Genomic DNA, 25,036 nt, shown 5'->3' on the forward strand with positions numbered 1-25,036 from the left:
GTACTTGTAAACAACTGCCAAACACTTATGTTTCAAACTTTGTCAAGCATGTTTAATCATAATTATAGGAATTAAATCTTTCTAGTTGCACAAAATGATTTGACAATAGGACACTATAATACAACTATACCTAAGAGACTAATTGTACCTGACCTAAAAGAAATGTATTTTTATGATGCATGAAAATGTGTAGAAAACATTTATAGAATATTCTTGGGGGGATAAAAATGTAAATGTACTTTTATTGGAGAAATCTTTTGATTTCTAGGGAAGACATACTTACAATTTGACATGAACAAATTGGATTATATCGAAGACACAGTCTACCATTTAGCGATTCAACTGTTTTACTCCACAGCTCCTCTGCATCTATAGCTCTTCACTTGGACCAATAATCAATCCATCCACCACAGCAGAAGTCCATGAACAAGTCTTGAACCTAGAATAAATCCATCCACCACAGCAGAAGTCCATGAACAAGTCTTGAACCTAGAATCAATCCATCCACCACAGCAGAAGTCCATGAACAAGTCTTAAATGTCCCACTGTCCTTGCAAACTGTTAGTGGTGGTTGTCTCTACAATTCCTGTGATAATGTGGTTGTCTGTGACCACAGTGAAATATCCAGGCCTATACAGTTTGTGTGATATTGCAGGAGTCAAAGACCCAAGGCTGAGGTGGGTGGATTGACTGGAGGTCCTCCTCTGCTGACGGCCATTTTGAAGGAGTATGACCAATAAATAGGTTTAATAAACACACGGAGTCTATTCCCCACAGCTCTCCTCTCGGGTGATATGCAACAGTTTCGCATGAGTCCACAGACCGTGCGAAGTCTGGTAGAAAGTCTCGATGTAAGCAGATAAAAAAATAGTCATGGCAGAAATCTCTTGGGTTCTCCTTTACCTCAAAAACAAACACAAGACCAACATGGTTTTCTAGCAGTCCATCTATCAGTACTTGATCTGGGTTGTTCATCATAACATACACACGGCCATATACAAACACAAGAGACAGACAGAAAAAAAGAAACAATTACTTGAAAAGTGAGAAAAAAAAAATGAAGTTTTTGTTCCATGAAAATGTTAAACACCGGGCACTTTACAGAGGTCCACGTTTTGTCTTCTTCTTCCCCCTCTCTTCCCATCGTTGTTCTCCCCAGTCCTCATATGTGCCAAGACTACACAACAACACACGGTCCCAGTGGAAACAACCACACCCTGTAGTCCTAGGGCACTCCCAGAGTCTCTCTCTCTCCTCCACTTCTCTCCATGTGTGTGTGAGCTCCCAGCGGAGGGTGGTGGGTGAACAGTTACAGGGAGAAGTAGCTCTTCTCTCTATTGTAGTCTTGACCAGTACTGAGACATGTCAGGCTCGCCGCCTGGGACTTGGACAGGGACAGACACTCCAGGAGAGATGAGTCCTGAGGAGAGAGGGAAGAGAGACACATATCAGTCCAAATGGCCCAGTGTCTCTGTACTGTACTGTGTTTGGTAAGGAGAGCTTGAGTTCAGTCCAAATGGCCCAGTGTCTCTGTACTGTACTGTGTTTGGTAAGGGAGAGCTTGAGTTCAGTCCAAATGGCCCAGTGTCTCTGTACTGTACTGTGTTTGGTAAGGGAGAGCTTGAGTTCAGTCCAAATGGCCCAGTGTCTCTGTACTGTACTGTGTTTGGTAAGGAGAGCTTGAGTTCAGTCCAAATGGCCCAGTGTGTCTGTACTGTACTGTGTTTGGTAAGGAGAGCTTGAGTTCAGTCCAAATGGCCCAGTGTCTCTGTACTGTACTGTGTTTGGTAAGGGAGAACTTGAGTTCAGTCCAAATGGCCCAGTGTCTGTACTGTACTGTGTTTGTACTGTGTCCAAATGGCCCAGTGTCTCTGTACTGTACTGTGTTGGCCCAGTGTCTCTGTACTGTACTGTGTTTGGTAAGGGAGAACTTGAGAGTCCAAATGGCCCACTTGAGTTCAGTCCAAATGGCCCAGTGTCTCTGTACTGTACTGTGTTTGGTACTTGAGTTCAGTCCAAATGGCCCAGTGTTCTGTACTGTACTGTGTTTGGTAAGGAGAGCTTGAGTTCAGTCCAAATGGCCCAGTGTCTCTGTACTGTACTGTGTTTGGTAAGGGAGAGCTTGAGTTCAGTCCAAACGGCCCAGTGTCTCTGTACTGTACTGTGTTTGGTAAGGGAGAGCTTGAGTTCAGTCCAAACGGCCCAGTGTCTCTGTACTGTACTGTGTTTGGTAAGGAGAGCTTGAGTTCAACATTTCTTTAGCCTGAGAAATTACCATCATGTTGAGAGACTAACCATTACGCAAAATAGGACATTGAGAGGTAAGTGCCGTAGCACATAGCATGCATCCGAGTTGATGAATGCTTTAGCACAGAGCCCACAGCCATAGAGGATAGGTCATTAGAAAGCTTAAAGGTACAATTCAGTCATTTTTATCTCAATATCAAATACTTTTCTGTGTAACAGTTAAGTAATTTATGGAGGTGGTTTTCAATTACAGTGTTCAAAAAGAAACAAAAATAGCAATTTCTCAAGCAATCATTTTTCTAGGACTGTCTGGGACTGAAAACTAGCTGTTATTGGCAAAGAGGTTAGGAACTGTCTTTCTTATTGGTCTATTAACTCATTTACTGCCTGGTGATGTCACCAGGCAGGACAAAACTCCAACCCCAACCCCAGGTCTAATCAAACAGTTCTTACACGAAAAGGACATTGTCATAATTTTCCCAATTTCACAGTATTATACCAACATAGTGTGTAAGTATATATAAAACACAGTAAATCACATGTTTGACTGCACTGGGCCTTTAAGCACAGAGGACTAAGCCTTTGAGTATTCAGCGATAAGAAGTTTAGCACACAGAACAGTAGCTTTATGAATCACATTGTTTAACACTTCAGGATATCAGTAATAAGTTAGATTGAGGCCTCACAGAGAGTACAACAGAAAATGATTCAAATGAATTAGCGATTTAGCTTAGAGGAAATGTGTCAATGGTCCATTAACCCTTCATGACAATGACCAGTATATATGGCCCTCCACAGCAACGTAATGGGTTGGAACTAAAACCTCCGTCTAGAGTGGTTTAAATGACATTATGACGTTGAGCTGGAATGGAATGGGGTGCGTTCATGCACTAAGATTAGAATGTCAGGAGATGGTGTGTAACGTAGAGGTACAGTATGTGTCTGTAGTCTGATCAAAGAGAAAAAAGAAAATGGCGGATTATGGGGAAATGTAGAGCATGAATTAAGAAAGAGAATGTGTGTATGGCTATGCAGCCTCCCCTATTTAAAGGTTCGGTGGCAGATGGTTAGTTAGCTAAGAGACTAAACGTGATTTGTTCTTTTTCGCTAATGGCCAAACGTGTTTCGGAAACAATGGACTTTCTGCCTACCTGTTGAGGTGGTACCAGAAGTGGTCATTGATTGGCTGTTCATATGTGCCTGCATATGAGGGGGCGTATATGTGTCGTAGCTCCGCCCATTCACAGACGGACTGGTAGGCAGCATGCAGGAATAGGTCTGGCTGGGCTATAGATAGGGAGAGAATAACGTTTATATATTAGCTTAGCCAACTATATACCCTCTTCAGCTCAGCAGTCAGTCAGTCCTTACAGCAATGCCCAGCTAGGGATGCAGGCTATTATATTCCTTTAGGCATTTAGAAATGTTTATGACTACAGTTTGATTTCTCCTCAACCTGTTTTTAGGATTAGAAGAGAACATAATCATTGTACCTACGAAGGTTGACTACAACTAGCTTGGCGATAATGGTATTTGGCTTTTGAAATACAATTGTAACTGTACTATTTGCACATTTGAGACGAGAACACAACCTAGACATTTGTTGACACAGTTAACGAAGACAGAACAGGGTCAGGGTTAGTTAGTACCTGGCTGTGGACTTACTTGCATAGGCAGGTTGTTGGCCATGGTGAAGCTGGGCATGGGAGGCAGTGCGCTGTACGTGTTGGTGAGGGCCGTGTCAGGTCTGCCCAACATAGACCCAGATGTGAAGGACACTGAGGAAGAAGGGGAGAAATGTTTGGTTCAAATCTGTTTTAGTTCATACATTCAGTGATGGCAGATAGGGAGCATAGTGTGAGTAAAGCCACGCCCTCCTTGACAGGTAGCTCAGGGGATTTTGTTTTTCACTGCTTACATGCATGATTAACCAATGAACCATTGAAAGTAGCCTAAATCAGCAAAAATTATTTCATCAACTGTCATTTGAAGCAGATGATGAGTTATTATTCAACTCAACTTTATATCAAAGAAAAATATCCCTTATACCTATTTTAGTCTTTAATTAAGTTGTCTGGCATTGAAATGAGTGGTGGACCTATTGAAATATTCCTAATGTTGACAAGTGTCCCACTGTGGATGGATGGAATGTTAGATGAGTGTCGTGCTTACCCGGTGTGGTGGGCTGAGGCATGGGCTGGTAGACGCTGGTGCTGAAGCTGCTGCTGATGGGGATGTGACTGGAGGAGTTGCTGGCCTGACGACGCTGGTTCCGGAGCTTCTCCTCCCGCCTCCACTTCGCTCTTCTGTTTGAGAACCACACCTACACAGTACGTCAATCATACATTAGTCGTGTATGTAGGCTCTTCATGGATTCTTGTGTGTCTTTTTCACAACCAAGCAGCAAAATGTTAATGGAATGTAGTGCAATGCATATTTCAAAATGTGTCCGCTCACCTGTATTCTTGCTTCAGGCAGATCTATTTTCGCTGCCAGTCTTTCCCTCGCGAAAACATCAGGATAATGAGTCCTTTCAAATTCTGGAATACGATATGAAATCGTATCTTTAGTAATAGGCTATGAAACATATTGTTGTAATTGAATTATGTGTAAGTTACTAGGGTTTATGTTGCTATTCGTTCAATTAGACGTTACATTAAAATATGAATATCTTGTAAATTCAAATTCACCTTTTTCCAGTGCTTCAATCTGCTCTTGGGTGAACGACGTGCGGTTTCTCTGTAGTTTCCTCTTTAGTTGGAGTCGCATCTGCGTCTCGTCAGAATCCTCCCCATTCGAACTGATGGAGTTGGTGTTCTCTCCTGCACCGTCCTGTGGCTGGCAGCCATCTGGAAATAAATAAATAAATATGAATTGGCCTGCCTACTACATCTCCAAAAAGCATGCGTTAATATATTGTTTATTTAATTTTATAGTTCTGAAAGTAAACTGCGAAAAATAACATGTCATCCTCGCAATAGCCCATAGGGAATTAATTTCTATAGTTCTATTATATTTATGTGTGTTCCCGTTAAAAGCAACCTGTTAGAAGAATAACGAAACGCTGTCATTGTAGGCCTAGTTGGCATAACACCGACTGAGGATGGACATTGAATGATGACGGATGAATGATCTAGCTAACATATTGATCGCTGCTTGTTTTCAGAGACATCAATAGCCATAAAAGACCGACTAGTTATTTGTAAAATATTGTGGGAAAAAGACCATTGCTCAGCAATGCTGCGTGAACTTAGATCCTTTATCACCACTCAACAATGGCACATGTGCTCAAAGGGTTAAGAGAAATGTGACTAGATGTGGCGAACTCCTTTCAGGCCCAAACTCTCTCCCCCTTTTAGGAGCGTTGCGATGCCTCAATGGCCGTCCCCATATGGGCTTTCGTATAGCCATTGAGGTGACCACCAATACTTGAATAGAAGGAGGTGCTTTTCACAATGAAACAATGCCGTTCGGGGTAAGGGAAACCATTCAACTCTGTGCACACAGCGAGAGCTGGCTACAGCGAACTCTTCGTGGGCAGAATATCACCAGAGGAAAATGGAGCAGCTCAATCGGACGAGGTGACAAAAGGATTCTCTCTGTGCTTTGGTGAACTATTGTGCGCACGAGGATCCCGGTCAACAGAGCTTTGAGTTCAGTGTGTTAACCCTTATCCACTAGCATCATTAATCACGTCCCCCGGCCAGCTAAACGCCAGTCAAAATGTATATCTTAAATTGGAAACAAATGAGTGAGGAGAGAGCATGCAACCCCCTGTACAAGCTGAATAGGGCCTATCTCTTCACGGCTCCTGGTTGTCCGTGGTAGGCCTATATGGGCTTCTGTTCTAGGGACAGGCATATTGACTAATGCCTGCCTTGGTTTTGCACATCATTATCCATTCGAGAAGTTAATATGAAATGAAGCAATTAAGGGCTCCTTTTGGAGAATGTCGTTTTTTATGTGTGTGACGCTGTTTGACCAGTCGTTTCGTGAGGTGCACCTGCATACAGCAAATGTTCTGAGTTTACCAGCTTGGGTAGTCTCGGACATGACAGTACTTACACTGGGGTCACGACAGGCTACTCTACTCTAACATATCCATAGGTCTATTTAAACAATGTATAGGATCGAATGTTTCCACTAGCCTGGGTACCAGTCTGTGTAGCTATCATTCCACTCTTTCCACTCCAGCCACGATAAACATCTTTGGCATACGACACGGAGTACAAGGAGTGGAATGTTACCAAAACAGACTGGTACCCAGGCTAGTTTCCCCCTGGGAGATTCCAGAAAACATTTGTTGTAATATTATTTGCATAACAACAGTTTAAATACGCACAAAATGACCATGACATTGCATGTTATGTAAGAAAATGAATCATAAGGAACCTGTCATGTTTTAGGTTTAGGACGATAACATTGTGGTAGCCTAGACTAAATAGCCCATGAATTAGACATACTACGACAGACATCTAGCAAGTGCTAAATTATAGCACATAATGATAATTGCCTGGATTTGTTTTCGGTTGACATTAATGTGTTAATAGGATTATGACTATTAAAATGTCTCTTTTTAAAATATCTTAATCGTTTTGAAATAAATTCACTTTTTTCTTCATACAGCCTGTGTCCGTCCACTCAGCGCTTTGTCTTTCTTCTCGAAGGATAATCCACAAAAAGGAGTGAATTGGCGGCCTATTATCCCTCCGCCAGACCCACTGACGCTAGGTTTGGGATTTGTTTTCTTTTTTTAAAAACCCTGGGAAATAAACTCATTCTTTCGTATCACTGTGTCTCCGGCAGTGACACGGAAAAACAGCCGAAATAGATAACGGCACCTTTTAGCCAACAGAGACTGGATCAAAAATACTTAAGAAACCGATTCAACTGAAAGAGAAGGTGACTGGTCTAAATTCTACAGACGGGATTTAGTACCATATCAGAACGAAATGAGAGAAAGAGAAAAAAATAATTAATTGCCACAGAGTTTTATTCCGCCTCTCTAGATAGAGTTGTTTCCTTTCAAGCCCTGTCACACTCCTTGTAACCATTATTTTAGCCACTGTTGCGTAGCTGTTGTTTGACAGGGACCATATTTCGTTCTCCTCAGAGACCTACCCTTGCCGTATGGTTTAGACCTTATGGGCCTCCTGAAATGAACTCCTGGAAACAATTCCCAATTAAATTTGATGTAAATGCCCATGTCATTTAATTTTCAATCGAAGAAACTGAAAAGCAATATTGCATTAAGGGCCTAAAAATATTGCATTAAAATACTTATAAAAAGTATTATTATTATTAGGCCTATTGTTATTATTATTAATAATATTGTTATTATATATTAATGTTATTAACTTATATATATATTAATTATATATTGATATTGTTATTATTAATAGCCTACTATTATTAGTATCAATAATAACATTAAATCAAACAGAGTGTAAACATAGTGAATAACTATGTCTAGTTCTGGAAGTAAGCCAATAGTTTATTGTACATTATTAAAAAAATACAAATAAAATAAACATGAAAAAATAATGTTTAGGTCCACATAAGACTAAAACAAAAGGCCTTTATGTTCAAAGCAAATTAAATTATGTGCAGAAACATATCTTGATGCTTATCGAATTATAAAACTGTTTCTCATACCCAGCCCTGAGCAGGTGCAATGACTTTATTTTCTTTTAGGCTCTGTATTTCACAATAGTCTATTAGAGCACAAAAACATAACTACAAGATAAACATTTATCTTTATAATGTTCATGTTTTCATGGCTAATCGCTCCGCCTGTCATCCCGTGTCCAGGGGTCTCCTGTGGAACATTTCTCCATCAGTCTCCCTCAACTAGACACTCCTGCATGTCACCATAACGAGAGACGAAGCTCTCTCTAATGAGCAATTACACATAGCAGGCCCGTTCCCATAACCAATCCTTGCGTGTGAAGGAAAACATTCCTTTGTACTGATATCCCGCACACGGATCCTCAGGCTTTTTTTCCCTGCCAGGAGAGGAGGGAAATGCGGGTTGTTGGACGGACACCTCCGCTGAAAGGCCAGGCCTCTGTCACGCATATCCCCACCGGAGACAGTGTGGGCATTGAGACTGCTGATTAATTGGCCGTTCACTAATCGACTACTCAATGATTAATTGGGAATTTTGTCCACCAAAGGCATCAAAACATGTTGACAATACCTGCTTGATATGCTGACCAATCATAAACGACATCCAATCATACTAAATGATTGATAAGCAAATGCCCAAAACCCACTGAAAACTATGGCTTGGGCCCCCGAGTGGCGCAGCGGTCTAAGGTACTGCATCTCAGTGTGAGAGGCGTCACTACAGACAGCCTGGTTCGAATCCAGGATGTATCACAACCGGACGTGATTGGGAGTCCCATAGGGCAGCGCACAATTGGCCCAGCGCCGTCCGGGTTTGGCCGGTGTAGGCCGTCACTGTAAATAAGAATTTGTTCTTCACTGAGTTGTCTAGTTAAATAAATGTTAAATACAAATAATAATAATTTAAGATGTTTATTACGTAACATATTTGTAATTGTGACCTTAGCTTAAGGTTTACCTACAAAGTTACACTACTCACTAATCAGTTACGTCATACTCGTCTAGCCAGAACCCATGCGTAAAGTGACCGTTTAGTCATGTATGAAAGAAAGAAGCGAAGATATACTGTGGGCCAGGGTATAGGCCTAACATTTGCAATATAACATTACATCCATTGTTCTTATGATAGTAAAAACGTTTGTGATATTAATGTTTACATGGACCCTTAGGTCATTTCAACAATTTGGTTTATAAAAACCCTAATTACTCCTTCTTCCAAAAGTCAAACGGAATGCATTGACAAATAATGGATTAATCTATAGGCCTACATTCGGATAATGGTGAGATAATTATATAATTTCACGAATAGCGCCAATGTTATTATATCTATAGGCTTCTTCATGGTCAAATTATTAGTGACTGAGGTTCACCTTGGTTGGGCTGCCCTGGCACTGAAGTTCCGGGGTACCAGCCGGGCCGTGTCCCCCAAGTTCCTGTCTGACCGTTGAGCATTCTCAGCTTGTCATACATGCCATCTGCGCCCATCTGTTGCTTCTCGCTAGCCAGGTTGCGGAGGACTCTGTTTATCGATGACACCTGAAAGACAAACAAAACGGAACGGTTTGATTAGCGCCTGCCATGATTGAAAAATGCGCCGGTATAGTGTGTAGGCATGCGAGCACTGTGAGCGTGCAAACCTTATTAATGTCTATGGTGCACACATTTACACATGCACGCACGCGCACACATACGTCACATCCGGACAAGTGAGCTGGAAGTAAAGATGTAAACAGAGCATTTCCAAATAATATTTGAGAAAATACATTTTAATAACTAGCCAAACATTGAAAATATGCCTGTTATAAACATCAACAATTGTCAATTGTATTTTACATGTAGGCCCTATGTGGTGCAAAATGAGCTAATTACGAATCAAATATAAATAATGAAATGTATGAATGTCTCTACAAGTTTAACTCATGCTAACCATTTGTTGGAAATACGTAATGCATGTCTTTCACATATAACGCAGTCATGATCTCATGACTAAATGGTTGGCTAATAATCATGCATGCTTTCCGTCTCTGAGAAATCATTTCAGGTGGTAAAAAAAATCATGCTCATAACTTACACTCACTGCACTTACACTGGGTATATTGTCGTTGGTGCAGACCCCCTCCGACAACAGTCTGTCGCGGATCTCCCAGGCGAAAATAGACGGGCACTCCCTCTTGTACTGCGCTATCTTCCCCACCACCTCTGGAGTGGCTACCCTCGGCTTGCTGCCTCCGATCGCTCTCGGTCTTATGGAGCCAGTCTCATAGTATCTGCCAAGGATCTTACTCACGCACCCGTTGGACACCTGGATAGAAAACAATAGACACAATTCACATACATTATTTAAGACTAGTTGCGAAATTTTGAAGATTACGTCAAACAATGATAAGCTTACGTTTTCATTTTCCAGCACTTGGACTTTTGAGTCATCATGGGTCTATAAACAAAAAAATATGCCTTAAATGGTATAGGATAACAGTGTGCACTTTCTAAAATGCAACTATTCTTAGGGGGGAAAGTGGTGGCCTACTTACGATATGTTACCCGTAATGTTATTTGAATAGGATATAGATTATAATGAGAAGCAATTAGGCTTTGTCTGGCCTTCTTACAGCCAACAATTATCGAAAAACGTTTTTAAATGAATAAAAAGGCTACAGTAAGGAAAACTAAATCCCATTGTTATGTTTTATTTTGTGGTAGCTTGAAAAAATAAAATAAAAAACACTGAAAGCTAGGGTTTCCTGCACCAGACAGAAAGAATGCCCTGGTCACCTGCAGAATCCTGGAGATGTCGCACGGCCGCGCGCCACTATGAGCAAGTTCGACGATTTTCTGCCTGGTGGTGTCCGGTAGCGGTCTACCGTTAACAAACACACCGCCCAGCTGGTTCACACCGCTGTGACCTGAACAGAGACAAAGGGGAGCCCAATTATAGGCTACGGTTGCAATGTAACAACAAGGTTATGATCACAACAATATGTTATATAACAAAATAGCGTGAGTCGGGTAATGCTTTTCCTTTCAGATGGTTTGCTTTCAGAGCAAAGGTGAAACAATAACGTTGAGGGGAGGCATTCATCTTGAACAAAACGCTACACTTAGAATGAAACAGGAAATGCAGATAGTCTAATAGTACAATTATCACCAAAATGAATATATAATAGTTATTTATTGTTCTATTGTTATCAGCACTCTAGACAATAGTCACTGTAATGCAATAGCCTTGAATCAACACATGCACGGCAAGTGTCAACAGAATCCAATGATCTGGACCAAAACATCCCCATCCAACTGAGATGAAATCAGCTATTGAAAGGTGAAATCAGCAATTTAAAGGTGAAATCGGTTATCCAAAGGTGAATTCAGTCATACGCGAGTTGTCCAGCATTATTTCGCCAAGTGAGCAAGCCAACCCCAAATTCAGCGTCTTCAAATCCCCAAACTTCGAAATTAAATCCCACAATCCTCCTCACCGCTATTCCAATGTGTTGTTACGCACACGCATACCAATGTACGCACCCTCAACACAAACACACCAATGTACCTTCAACACAAGCACACCAAAACACCAACCATTTAGGTAGCCTCAAATAACGCAAACCTCAATAAATGTTATCGAAATATAAGTATTTTTAAAACACTTAATTAAGAGGCGGGTTGTAGTCGATAAGGAGGTTGATTAAAGCATGGAAAGAGCCAGCAAACCTGAAGCCAAGTGGGACGGATGCCTCCCCGGAGTGCCTTACTGTGCTCCAGATCTCCGCTGCCTTCTCTTGCGCTGCCGCCTGCTACATTGACTCCGGGAGCAGAGGCTCCTTAGCAATAAATAAGCTCCAGATATAGAAGAGGGGGGAATGTGATGAGGCTGGCTGACATTTGTCTTTAAAATAAAGCTAGCTGCACGTCAAGTTTGAGCTTAATTTCTGGAAATAGGCGGAAGTCGCCTCGGATCATGCATGGGAAGGCTAATTGAAAAGATCAGTTGGAGCACTTGTGGCAGGCATGTCACTTTATGACACAGCTCTGCTTTTGAAAAACGCATCGTCACGACAAATAGTAGCACGATAAAACGACCCTTTCTGTCTGGATTTGGATATCACTCAGACAAAATTGGACGCTACTCGTTTACCCTTCGAGGGAAGCTTCGTTTTAAGGTGACCAGGGGCGACGCGCGGGCACAACAACGAGGGCGCGCTTGGATTCTCAACATATTAAATCTGACATCTCGGTTTTTTTCTCTTGTTTGTATTTGGCAACAAATCCTCCCAGCCACTACAATCCTGTTGTGTGCAATCAGTGGGCGATCTGCTTGGGAATACGTTGTATGTGCGCTATAAATGGGAACAATACGCATTACGCACGTTTTGTGCCAATTAAAAGCCATGTTTTGAGTGAAAATAAATCTGTTTAACATAATTAAACACTGCTCTTAGGCTACTATGTGCAATGATCCTTATCCAACGTGGACCTGATTTAATAGCAAATCCATTATCATCCCTCTGGCTCTTTGGTAATTCCAGGATTAAGTGGAATTAATAGACGTCTTACTCTCAAATTGGCCTACCCGCGCTAAACAGCGGTACGCTGTGGGTTTACATGGTTGCACCGTCACCTCAACACATTTATAACCATCGTATACATCCACAGGATCGATAAAGCCGTCAGATAAGGATATCACATGCCATTTCATCTCTTCAAAGGTTAAGTCTTAATCATGTGCCCAATTCCCCACGGCGAGCAGCGTCGATCTCGCCCGCTGGCGCTGATTATGCGCCTTGTATTCTATTACTAGTCGACTAATAGGAAAACATATGGTGTCAATTTGGACGCTCCCCTCCATATACACCCAGGAGTTGTTAGCACAAAAGCCACCGAGGCCGCGGCGACCTTTAAACAACACATAGAGCCGGGCCCAATGATATCTCCTCGGCCATTCGCACCAGAAATCACAAGCCAAGCCAGGGGAGCATCCCATTAACATCAATTTGGGGCAAAGCAGCAGCAGAGGGGGCTGTACATAGCTTTAACGACGCCTCGTTTAAAACATCATCTCAATAAAGGGGAACTGGCAAGCAAACATCATCTGTGATTAAGCCATTTGTCAGCGCATAGAGCACTGGGTAATGCCAAGATGGCCTCTATGACGCATAATGGGCTTCCCATGTTGTTCAAAATCATATTCAATAGACTATGTATTTAGACGTTTAAAAAACTATGATACAAAATAAATAGTCTTCAATGAAACATTCCTGTATCAATTGTCCTCCTTAATCTGACCTACATTCAGGCCTTTTGTTCTGTATGTTGTCATTTTCCCTTATAGGGAACAATATCACATTCCCTACTTGCATTGCAAATATAACCTAGGCCTACAACAAGGTAACAATATGCTCTACACGTGATCTAGCTATAGGTACATTGAATTCAGACAGGTTAAAATGTGACTATATAGGCAGGTGTTACAGCACAGGCACATCATCAAGGTGAGCAGAATAGCAGAGGAAATCATTCCACACACCTTCATCACAGATGTCATAGACCTCTAGTCCAGCAGCAAGACAAGAGAGAAAATAACGTTACTTTTCATCCTTTATGGTTTAGTTCATTTCGCCAGTCAGCAACTCATATGGACCATTATGATAAACAATCCAGACAGGTAATAACACACTACAGACTAGAAAGCAATATAGGCCAACACACAGTCACTTTTCCTTTATGGCGCCCATGCAAGACAATATCATGTTTTATCGTGTTGTTGTTTTTTGCCGTGAGTTTAAGCCAATATGTACAGTTCTACTCTGTTGTTATTGTAATGAAGGAATCTCCATTCTAACTCCGGCTCTGTTCATGAGGAGACTAGTCTACATTAGACAATCAATATTCGTCCTTTTTCACGCAATGTCCTTCTTTCCCTTCCCATTCTCCGCCCCAGCTAATAGTGTACGCAGCCTGGCAGTCAGCTCTAAAGCTAATGCAGACGGCTGTGCAATTATTTAATACCAACTCAAGCGGAAAGAAAAATCTCCCCCTTCAACCCAACCCCTCTACTCTCTCGCTCTCTCCCCTCTCCCCCTCTCCCCCCCTCTCTCTCTTTCTCTCTCGCACATAGCAGAAAACTAAAACAATCTGTGGAGATGAATGGAGGATATATAATTTGACTCTTAACTGTCAATGTTCAGTAACTCTGCGGTCTGGAAGGGGCCATATAACATGCATTACATATAAACACAAGGACACGGCTAAATTAACAACAAGAGCGACACACCATTTTAAATATTGAAACTAAAAACAAATCATAAGCTGTGGAAAAAGATAATAAAATAAAGCTAATATGCTAAGGAGTATGTTAAGGGTAAGTTATGTTAAGGGCCCATAAAGACAGAAGGGTAGTTGTGGCTGCATGCGTTCATATCTCCACGTGCGGTTAGTATCAAAGTGTAAAAACAAAAATATGCAAATCCACTTACTGTTCTGCATCATCGAGGCTACGCCAGACTCCCACGTGGCTTGGCTGTGGTATTCTATGCGTCATAAGGAAATAACAATGATAACAATGTTAGTATCAGCATAATTACAATGTAATGGCTATTCAAAGTTAAGAATTACAATTCACAAATGTTCTCTCTTTTAAAAAATATATATATATTTCGTATTTTTTCCCTTTTAGTTACTTCGAATTCCAAGGCAATTAGGGCGGATACTTTGGTGCAAACCAATCTTAATGTTGCTCTGTAATTATAAATTCCACTTAGCCATAATCCATGTGAATTGGCACATCCCCATTGTATATATATTTTAGCATTAAACTTGCCTGGAAAAAGAGTAGACTCTCGGCTTAAAACAATTTAGCCAATCTTAATGTCTCCCTAGGACAAAGCAAAACAGTATATTAGTACAGCCCTAGTACTAATAGTACAGCGAAGACTGTGTGTTACATTTGACAAGTAAAGCCTAATAAAAATTATTAATGAATTAGAATTGTAATTAATAAATAGGCTACTGTCGATTTGGCGTGTTATTCATATGAGAGCATTTGTATTTTTGTATTTATCTATGTATTTATTTTGGGCAGCCTGAAGTTCGAAGAAACGGGCACTTTAATAGGCCTAATTGAAGACGGTAAAATCAATTACGTCGAGTTGCGATGGTTGCTATTCGTTGGCACCTGCATGGTTTATTGATCACCTGTTTCTGATTCCTTGACATGTTTTTTTTATTCTACTTGATGGCTTATAAACAGGCCTAAACATAAAGCAACGGCCACAGAGGGTGTTTCTAGTTATATAAAAATCTAGACCCCATCGCCCAATGTGTACAGTGACACACGCTGTCTACCTCGCCTCAATGCTCTGCAAAAGTACCAACCAGGAGGGGGTAGAGGCCGGCATACAAAGCCTGCCGGAGTCCCAACAATGCACCCCTTTCTACCACCATACCCAAACCCGGGGCCGCACAACTCGGCCTCCACAACTAGCAACACATCTTCCCACTAAACGTACCAACAACTCCAGAATACAAAGAACCGAAGGCATCCGCCCCCTCCGGGACCATACACACAACACCTTCCCACTGGCACAGCGGATGACCGCGACCTCGGGTCCCCGTAGCCCAATGTGGGATTTGTTTGTTACGTTTTGGGAAACGGAAAAGTAATTTCTTGTTCTAAATATCTGGAGGTAATGGTGTAGCTGGTGACGGTTGTAAAAAGATACAACAGCTCAGTGGGGAGCTCAATCAGAAAAGACAAACGCAATAAAGAACCTATTCAAATGGACGGTTAAAAAGGGGGCCGGTGAAGGAATAGTCTGAAGTTTAATTTAGTCTCTTTTCGCAAAAACAACCCTGTTGTGGGCATGTGTGTACTGCACCCGAACCTAGGATTTGGAAACATGAATTGGCTTGAGAAGTGAGATTTACAAGTACCTACTTTCTGGAGAAAGAAGCCTATTGCAAAAACAACTTGTTTCCAATGCCATTTTGCAATTTATCAGAAAACTGTTAACAGTAACAATTGTTGTGTTGCAAACGGAGGAATAATTTTGTTGAGGAAATTTATCCGATATTTTTTCACGTTAGTCCTGTTCTTTGAAGTAGGCTGTCTGAAAACACCAAAAGTGGTTAAACACAACTCTTGAAAACAATACATTTTATTTTTACAATGCAAATGCACTCAACTCATTCATTTAGATTCCTCCACATTCATTACAATATTTTAATTGCGTAAAAGTACAAACCCACCAATGCAAAATAAATCTCTCAACACACAACATCCCCGGAAGTGGCGAATGGTAAAATAATCCTCAATTCCTTCCTTCTGCCTTGAAAACAATATTTCTGCTAAATATTTGGAGAACTGCGATTCAGCAGTGTCCCAGCAGCCTCCCGCATGTCTGTATAGACACCATCGGCCTAGTTAATCATTTACTTAGTGTCGAAAACTCTGTGGTTGTTGCTGAGGTTAACAAGGGTCTAATCTGAATTTCTTTTCCTTCAGTAGTACCTAATCCGTAACAACAATCAACAACAATCGTCTTAATTAAACATGCTTATTCAGGCTGCTGGATCCCGAGTTCACAACATTCACATGCAGAAATACATTACGATCTCAAACAATAGCTCGGTAGGAAGTTGTGAGCACTATGCATTTACATGCACTAAGCATCTTAGTGTTATCTTTAATGTAATACTGGGTTATTAGACCGTTTTTGTAAGGGGAAGTAGGCCTATGTTAATTTAACCACACAAATTAAACCATAACATTTATGATTAGGCTATTAATGAAATATAGGCCTAACTTTCAGCTACTTTCGTTTGACAGTTGTATTTATTTAGAATCAGTGAACGTGACGCTATCTTAAAAATGTTTGAGTTGTGCATATATACTTTCTATGTTGATAAAAACATAAATATGACAATATTATAATAGTCTATGTATTTAGCCTTTTAGTATGAATGCTTTGTTTTATTGTATTCTAATTCTAAAACGTTTTGAAGTATTTTAGTAACTTACAGGCACGCTTAAATACCTGTAGTGATAATTGTAACTATTTCTGCACAATACTTCACTTGCTTAAAAGAAAAGTTAAATTTGAGGTATATTTTCTTTGGTACGCAAACAAGAGGAAAAATAAATAGGCCCACCGTGTACTTGGAGCATTTCAGAGAAGGCGCTTGGGTGACTCCGCTGTCTATGAATCAAACTGACACCATTCCTCAACGGGTCATTGCTCCCCATTCTCCACGATGATCACTGTCTCGGCCTAACGTGACTTTTTACTCTTTGCTGTCATAAATAAGCATTAAGCTATCCGTAAACACCAACACAACCGATCATTAAAGAGCACATAAAATAAACAGGAAAGCCAGCCCGAATGCCGCTTCAAATCGCACTCTACAACTCCAGAGTAGGAATGGAATATAAACAGCCTAGTAGGGGTTTCACTTGCTACACAAACTCCAACCTAGTAGGGGTTTCACTTGCTACACAAACTCCAACCTAGTAGGGGTTTCACTTGCTACACAAACTCCAACCTAGTAGGGGTTACACTTGCTACACAAACTCCAACCTAGTAGGGGTTACACTTGCTACACAAACTCCAACCTAGTAGGGGTTACACTTGCTACACAAACTCCAACCTAGTAGGGGTTACACTTGCTACACAAACTCCAACCTAGTAGCGATACTAGTCTGCAGCCTGGGAGATGCATATTGCGCAATAATAATAATATATTATTTTTCAATTATTGATTGTTCTGCATTTAATCTAACCTATTTTAAGTTATATATGTTTGCAGGGTTGCAGACTGGGTTGAAATGCACAGACAATTTTTTACTGGGAAGATATCCACTCTCACCTTTTTGAGGCATCCTGCGCCGCTGTCAAAAGTCCTTGTCAAATAGTTCTCCGTGCCACAGAAAGAGAACAAATGCAGGGCAGTCTTATTGTGGTGGTTTTTCAGTAAGAGGAAACAATAGTTTTCCAGTGATCTTCAGCGGAGACGGAAGGGATATCCCTGCGAAAGAGACAGAGATTGACAGTGAACTCAGATGTCAGGACCGCGGAGTGAGCGAGAATGTGCGCTCGTGTGAGTGAGCGAGATAGCGAATGAGAGAGTGGGGCAGAGAAGGAGAGAGGGAGAAGGGGAGGGAGGGAAAGAATGGGAGAAGAAGAGGGGGTTGGAGGCTAAGAGAGAACACACCTATGCTGATTGGTGATGGTACAAGTGTATTACTGTATGTGTTTCTGGTCTGCTGTGCTCTGTGCGTTGCCTCGACCTCTGTCATCATCGGCCCCTACGGAAACACTTCCCCCACCACCAAAGCGGGAAATGGGGCCGAGTGAGAGAGAAGAGAGAGCCGTCTCCCCAACCCACTAATCAGCAGACACATGCAAATACCCCTCTTTCTCTCTCTTTCTCTCGCTCTCTCTCTTTCCATCGCTATCTGAATATTGCCTGCCCTACTATGCAAAGAAACTGGATTGCCTCGGAGATCCCCATTGGATAGAAAGCAAAGGCCTGGTGGATCTCAGCAGAGGCCGAGTTGGTTCCGTGGTGGTGGGAATCTCATGTTTTACAGCTAAACCCGAGCGCACGACGCTGGGAAAACGGAGGATGTGGACGCATTTTGAAGCAGTCAGCTCCATGAATGGATCATTCTTTCCACGGAGCTGATTTCAAATCGTTCTTGCGTTGTGGAGCGTAGGAGCTGATTTCAAATCGTTCTTGCGTTGTGGAGCGTAGGCGATGCTATTTCTGTGGGGATGTGCCTGCAGATACACGTTTTATTCTGTTTTAGGCGGATTGCTATCGTGCAGCCTCTATTATTTTACCTATTAATTGTTCCAATGCAATTTTCGAACAAACTTCATATTTACTTTGAGTCTGCATGAAAACAAATAGTTTCTGAGTTTCTGTCAACAGCTCTGCATGGCTGTTTGCAATGGTTGTGAAGTGTCTCCCTGGAGTGCATAGTGAGTTGGCCCTTGGTGATCAGGGCCACTACTAATGACAAATGAGCTGAGGAGGGCTCCCCATTGACAGCTGTGGCTTTTAAAGGGGAAACTGTTGACTTTGTGTATTAAGTACACTTGTAAATTACCACTAATGTCGCCTGCTCGCTGAAAACAAACGCAAACTTTCACCACGTGCCTTTGTTGACTGTTTTGTATCACCTTCACTGACTGCTCAGCCTGTCATGGACATTGTAAACACACCGACACACACACGGTTCCCCGCCATGCGTAAAGGGCCCCTGCTTTTAGGCAAGCTCTGCTGCTTGTTATGGACGCATTTGCAAGACAAGGCGACGTCACTTCTATGACCTGACGGCAAATAACACGCGTAAATAAAGTGAAGCAAATGACTGGTCAGCAATGACCACACGCTCCCTAACTGCGCCGGTTTAATTATCGGCCATTACGACACACCTCAGCGCATCCGAAAGCAACCCCCTCCGAGCCGGTATTGAAGCTTACACTCGTAGCTTGCGAAGCACCAGTCTCAGTGCTGGGAGTCCCCGTTGCTTATTCCAAAGGACCAGGGCCGGTGGAGGAGGGGATGCGAGCTGTTTGGATGTGTGGAGCCAACCCAAAGCAAAATTGGGGTACAAAAAAGGGGGAGATGGAGAGACGGAGGAGGAGAGGGGGATGGGATGGGGCTCTTATTTGGAGAGTGCAGAGCATGAAATGAAGTAATGGAGGGAGGCCTACACTTGACTTCCTTTGACGTGAAAAAGTCAGAGCTCATCAATAAACTACCTCGGAGGTGAAAGAGGGCTCCCTGACAACCATCACATTCCTAACTACGGGTTCAATGAGGAGACAAACGACGCTGCCTGAAGGGGGGCTGAATGGGGCCCTCAGTGGGCGCGCGAGATAATGAGCCGCGAGGACCAGCACAAACTGTCACCCAGAGTCCTGCGGTGAGGAACAAGAACAACACTTCGGCCAGAACTTTCTCCCCAAACAAGCTGTAAACTTACGCACCATTTTGTCCCATTTCTCCTCCACTGTGTTTAGTCACTGAAGCTGCTGGCCTGTTCGACTAGATTCTTTTTTTCGTTTCTAGTGTTTGACTTTGTTTTGGGGTCGTGTGTTTGTGTTTGTGTGTTTGTACATGGAGATTAGTCCTGATGGTCTAATGAGTATCTTGTTCAGGGAAACTTTATTCTGATAATAGAGGAATTGGCAGTTTATGATAAACCTAAAAGTGCTTGTGCAGCCAGTAAGGTGAGCAGAACAGTTTTATACTACAGCCACGTGCATGACATGCCAGCACACATGTTTACATAAATCGTTGTTGCAAGAACTTACGGTGTGGGAACTGTGCACAATGCAAAACAAATCAACTATATTGGTCAGATTCTCCACATTCACCACATTCGCCAGATTCGCCAAACTTTGCACCTGATACTTTCAGAATATAATGGAAATGTTGTACTTACAGCAGGCGCACACTTTGTGCCAGTGCAAACACTTATAACCCAAATGCATGACAACATTGTTAAGCCTATTTAATTACAATATTTATTTTGATTTAATGAATGCACCTTTGCAAAATCTGCATACACAATCGTGATTCGTGTTGTTGAAAGTGTAGCCTATTGTTTGTTTTTCAACGAATCATAAAAAATAATGTTTTAACCGACTATGAATTATGTTGGTATTTGCATTTAAATATGCTTAGGCTAATCTAACTTTAAAAAGTGAATAACATCAAATTGATGCTAATTTACAGGCAAAATATAGGCCTCTACGAAGGACACTGCTAGTAGTGACATTTATATGTTTCCACACCACATTGTAATTCTAATTTAATAGCCATCCCCTTGTAAGCAGTCTGCAGCTGACGGAAATTCACTACTAACCCGCTTCAGTGAAAGACAGAATCCCTGATGAGTGTGTCGAGTTGTTTTCTCTGCAGACAATAGCCTATACGTCCAATAGATTATTGATTTATTTGGGAAAGTAAATCCGCTCCGAGTGATATATGCGTTGTCTCCATTCTTCTACTCACGAAACGTTTAGTTTTTCTTGACTCACTTAAAGTTCCGGATCAAATATAGCAATAAATAATCATTCCTTTTGAACGATCATGCTCGTTGAAGTGCAGATATATATATTTATCTGTTTAAGGGGAAGCTTCTTCAGGGTAAGTGTGAAAATGTAGTAAAACGAGTAACTGTATACAGACTAGCAATTAGCCCAATTCGGATTAGCAGCAATGCCAAAGGACCTGAAAAGAAATCCTAATCTTGTCGCTATTTTCCCCTGAGGCAAAGTGGTCTTTGAGGCCCCTCTAAAAACTTTGGAGAAAAAAAATCATAGGAGGGAGGAGGGGTGAACACGGCTGACGTCATGCGAGAGAGAGAGCGAGCGAGAGAAGGAGGTCTATTAGAAAACATCAACAAAGCCGAGAGGGGCGCGCTGGCCTCCATTGATTTATCCAGATTCCAGATTTGAGGGACATGGGGACCGTTGAGCCATTGGGACCGACAGAGAGAGCTTTATCATCTCAATAATTCTCTAATTGTAGAGCAGGCAGGCGGACGAGTCTTCCATGAGAGGGAGGGAGCTGTCATCATTCAGCGACTCCACATTCTCTGTGATTTTGCAGGACACTGACCCTTCCTTCTGTAGGCCTATTACAGTACAAAGTCTGGGCCAAGCAGACAAAATTGCATGAGCGTAGAATAAATGGAAAATGAATGCATTTGCCAATTGTTTCATATTTTTTCGAAAGTTAATAACTATCCTTGGTGGTTAAAATACATTTGATTAGAAAAATATAATAATAGGGATATTCATTAATATATTAATGATTTTATAGTTACTGCCTAATGACATTCAAATATAGCCTACATTGGCATTAACATTTGCACTGAATTACTCCAATATTATTGGAGATAACATTATTTAGACTAAGCTATATATTGTTATAACATATTTAGCCTATCTATAAAAATGTGGTGTTGTTACAATAATAATAATTATTTCTTTTAAGATTATTTAACATCGTTGTATGTTTTATTTCATAGAAAATACGACAAAACGAAATGTCTTCGAAGACACTCCACCAAATAAGATTTTAAAACGTATAATTCATTATAAAAGATCTTTTGCAAGTTAACAAATGTATTTGGCCTACACACCATTCTGTTTTAAACCAACAACCATTTTATTAACTCCAGGCTAATTCGGGTTTCTGCATGGCTCAAAGATATTCAGAAATGTGGAGCTCGTGCCGTCGGGAATGCAGCTGTCTTTTACTGTCAGGGCATAACTCTACCTCTTCGCACTTCACACTAACCAGCTGAATTCTGCAAACAAATACGTACAATACATTTTAGGATCAACCTAAAGTTTGTTGTTGAATAATGGTTTGCTCTCATCCCAAAACAATTTTCTTACAAGCTGAGGGAACTGAATTGGACATTATAGGCTCTGGGCTGCAAGGGAAATGATGTCAACACGACATACAGTATGCCTATATATGTGTGCGTAAAAAGCATTTTATAAGCATTTCGCTGGACCCGCGATAACGTCTGCGTATTGGACCAATATACTTTGATTCAGAATTGATTTTGCTCTATTAATATAATATGCTAACTTCTTTTAGCAACTTGGGAATTATTGTGTCAGTGAAAATACCAGCCGTAGGCCAAAGATGCTGAAAGTGTACTCAACATTACAATGGCTTTCTCTGCGTAAAGTTAGCTATAGACTTGAACTCATCACTTCAACTTTGATAACAAACTTTCACTGACTGAGGCATTTAAGTAAAAAGTCCTTACAAGGTGAATTCGTAATCTCAGTTGTCTAATTTAGCTCCTTGGTTGACGTCTGGCAGGGAATGTGGCGCGAGGACGCTAGAAGGCTGGAGTGTGGATGGACTGTGAAGCCCTCTCCTGGCAGAAGACGGTCTGCTCGGAGGTGATGGTGTCACAGCGCTCCTCCGCGGCCTGGCAGCTGGAGAAACGCGGTCACCAATAACAACTAACACGACAGGTTGACCTTGGTGCGCAGGGCTCGGTACTCCACTTATTAACGACCAGCTCGAACGAAATGGACCGTGGAACACACTGTAATTGCATGTTATAAAATGCACAGGAGCAAGCCTATAACTTCGGTTGAAGACGAGAACATGTCTGATATATTGAAAACCCTATTTCAGTTAACGATCTAAAGCTTAGGCTACCTCATTTTCAAACAACGGTGAACAATTTTATTTTATACAATTTATATCACTCCTACTGAACTGTTGGAATTACAAAGCGTCAATCGCAGTGTAAGTAATATAAAATGTCAATATCGATGTCCAGCTCCGTGCGCGTTAAAGCTTATAACAAGACTTGTGTAAGCGCGTCTTACTTTCTACCTCAGTGAAGATCGCTAATTACACGCTACCCGAGTCATCAACTCCTGCGCTACGATACTAGCAAAAGCACAGTCCCATGACCCATCAAAAGACCATGCACAACAGTGTTTACCCTACCTCCAGTAACACTGAGATTATCCACGTTAAACTCAGCCTTCTGTATAGCCACACGGATCCATCAAACACCTTCATAAACATCAGATGCATTGTAAAGTTTGTAAGCTTTGGCAACAACAAAAAAGCAGACCACTGATGTTACCATCTCGGGTGCGCACAGTATAGATAGAATACACAGCATAGCCAACGAAATCCTTTCATATATTTTGACAATCCAAAGCGAATAAAGAACTCCGATGTGCAAAGCACTAAAAACATGCAGTAGGGTGATAAGGAATCCGATTGAAATGTGAGATGTATAAATCACCTGATGCGGTGAAACTCACCTGATGTAGGTTGTAGAGGGCGCAGACCTCTGACCGATATCCTGCTGATACCAGCACTCGCTCCTTCACCCTCCAAATTGTCACTGGAACAAATCAAGATAAAGTTATGGGTCCAGATTACATTCGGATCCGACGCGGAGTTGAAATGTCAATGAGAGTGAAAAAAGACTGCCTCGCTTACCACCAACTTTCCCTTAGCATCAGCCTCAACTTGGCAGTGATTGGCTAGAGCGACGGTCCGACGTCACCTTCCGAGGCATGGAATGGGGGAAGTTCTATACCGAGCACATGCACCCGCCACAATTCGATCTACCCACCATCTTTATTGTCTTTAACTTTGACTGAAAGAAAGGCTAGATTTTTAAACATTTTAAATCTATTTGCAACTTGATTAGATGTTATATTGGATGGAATTTGAACATTAGGCTATGTATAAAGTTTCAGAAAATGATTTGATCGGTTAAAATGGGAACATATGTGCAAAATAGAAGTAGGACAATTTAGAATGTGGACTTTTATATTTACTATAGTGCACCATTTACTAATGGACACATGAAGTCATTTATGGCAAATGGAATCCCATAGGTCTGTATAGCCTATGGGGTCGCAGCTTTCATGGATCAGATTATTATAAGGCAGTACTTGCTAAAAGCTGACTTGCAGTACACCGCACAAAGACCTACAAGTAAACAAAAACAAGTCCGCATGGAGCTGAAGTATTGTTGGTGATCTAGGAGTTTTTGAGGGCGGAGGAAGCATCGGAGGGTCATGCATTAAACAACATGATTATGTGTTGGAAAATCATGTCCCGTCGATGTGGAAATATTTCCACTTTTTAAATAGATATTGAAAGTATTGATATTTCACTAACATGGTCAATATGTAAAATTCATATTTTCTTTTACCAACACAGTAACCTACTTATTGTTCTACAAGTTCAGGGCTTAGTGAAGGTATCACCTCTGTCATGCCTTGACGTTCGGAGAAGAGGCTATAAAATAACATTTTAGAATTGTTTGTGAAGAGCAATGTATATATAGCAACCTGAAAATGATCACTTTCCCTTTTACATTAGTCGTTTTATAAAGGGATCCTAAAACCTTTTTGTCTTCTTCTTTATGTGCACATGTTGATAAGTTTACAATCTTCACTGGCAGTGGCGCGGAGTTGATGTATTATTGGTCCATAACCCGTAATATGCCCCCAGTTTCCCCCTTCAGAAAGGCAGGCTAAAAGCCTGCAGACACATGTCACAACCTCTGTCGTTTGTGTCAATTTGAACAGGAGGTCGGAGAGTAAATGGACAACAGCAGTGCCACGCGTCTCTCAGGAAGAGTCCG

General features: G+C 41.5%; 1 protein-coding gene across 10 annotated transcripts; it reads right to left on the reverse strand.

The window, feature by feature from the left end:
- Nucleotides 1-217: 217 nt before the first annotated feature.
- Nucleotides 218-23,860, reverse strand: pax6b (paired box 6b). Of its 10 annotated transcripts, XM_042317846.1 has the most exons (15): nt 23,697-23,860; nt 17,731-17,889; nt 14,687-14,741; nt 14,343-14,396; nt 13,394-13,417; nt 10,648-10,778; nt 10,268-10,309; nt 9,947-10,177; nt 9,246-9,411; nt 4,938-5,096; nt 4,705-4,787; nt 4,420-4,570; nt 3,913-4,025; nt 3,399-3,534; nt 218-1,420 (listed from the first exon to the last, which is right to left on the reverse strand). In XM_042317846.1, exons 4-15 carry the CDS (start codon nt 14,353-14,355, stop codon nt 1,335-1,337), a joined length of 1,335 nt encoding a protein of 444 aa, XP_042173780.1. In that variant the 5' UTR covers nt 14,356-14,396; nt 14,687-14,741; nt 17,731-17,889; nt 23,697-23,860; the 3' UTR covers nt 218-1,334. The 10 variants fall into 10 exon arrangements, with proteins under 10 accessions (XP_042173780.1, XP_042173774.1, XP_042173782.1 ...); XM_042317840.1 differs by lacking the exon at nt 14,687-14,741; XM_042317848.1 differs by lacking the exon at nt 13,394-13,417 and having other exon boundaries at nt 23,697-23,859.
- Between the last annotated feature and the right edge of the window lie 1,176 nt (nt 23,861-25,036).

The sequence above is a fragment of the Oncorhynchus tshawytscha genome, unplaced genomic scaffold, assembly GCF_018296145.1.
Source record: "Oncorhynchus tshawytscha isolate Ot180627B unplaced genomic scaffold, Otsh_v2.0 Un_contig_81_pilon_pilon, whole genome shotgun sequence".
NCBI lineage: Eukaryota > Metazoa > Chordata > Actinopteri > Salmoniformes > Salmonidae > Oncorhynchus > Oncorhynchus tshawytscha.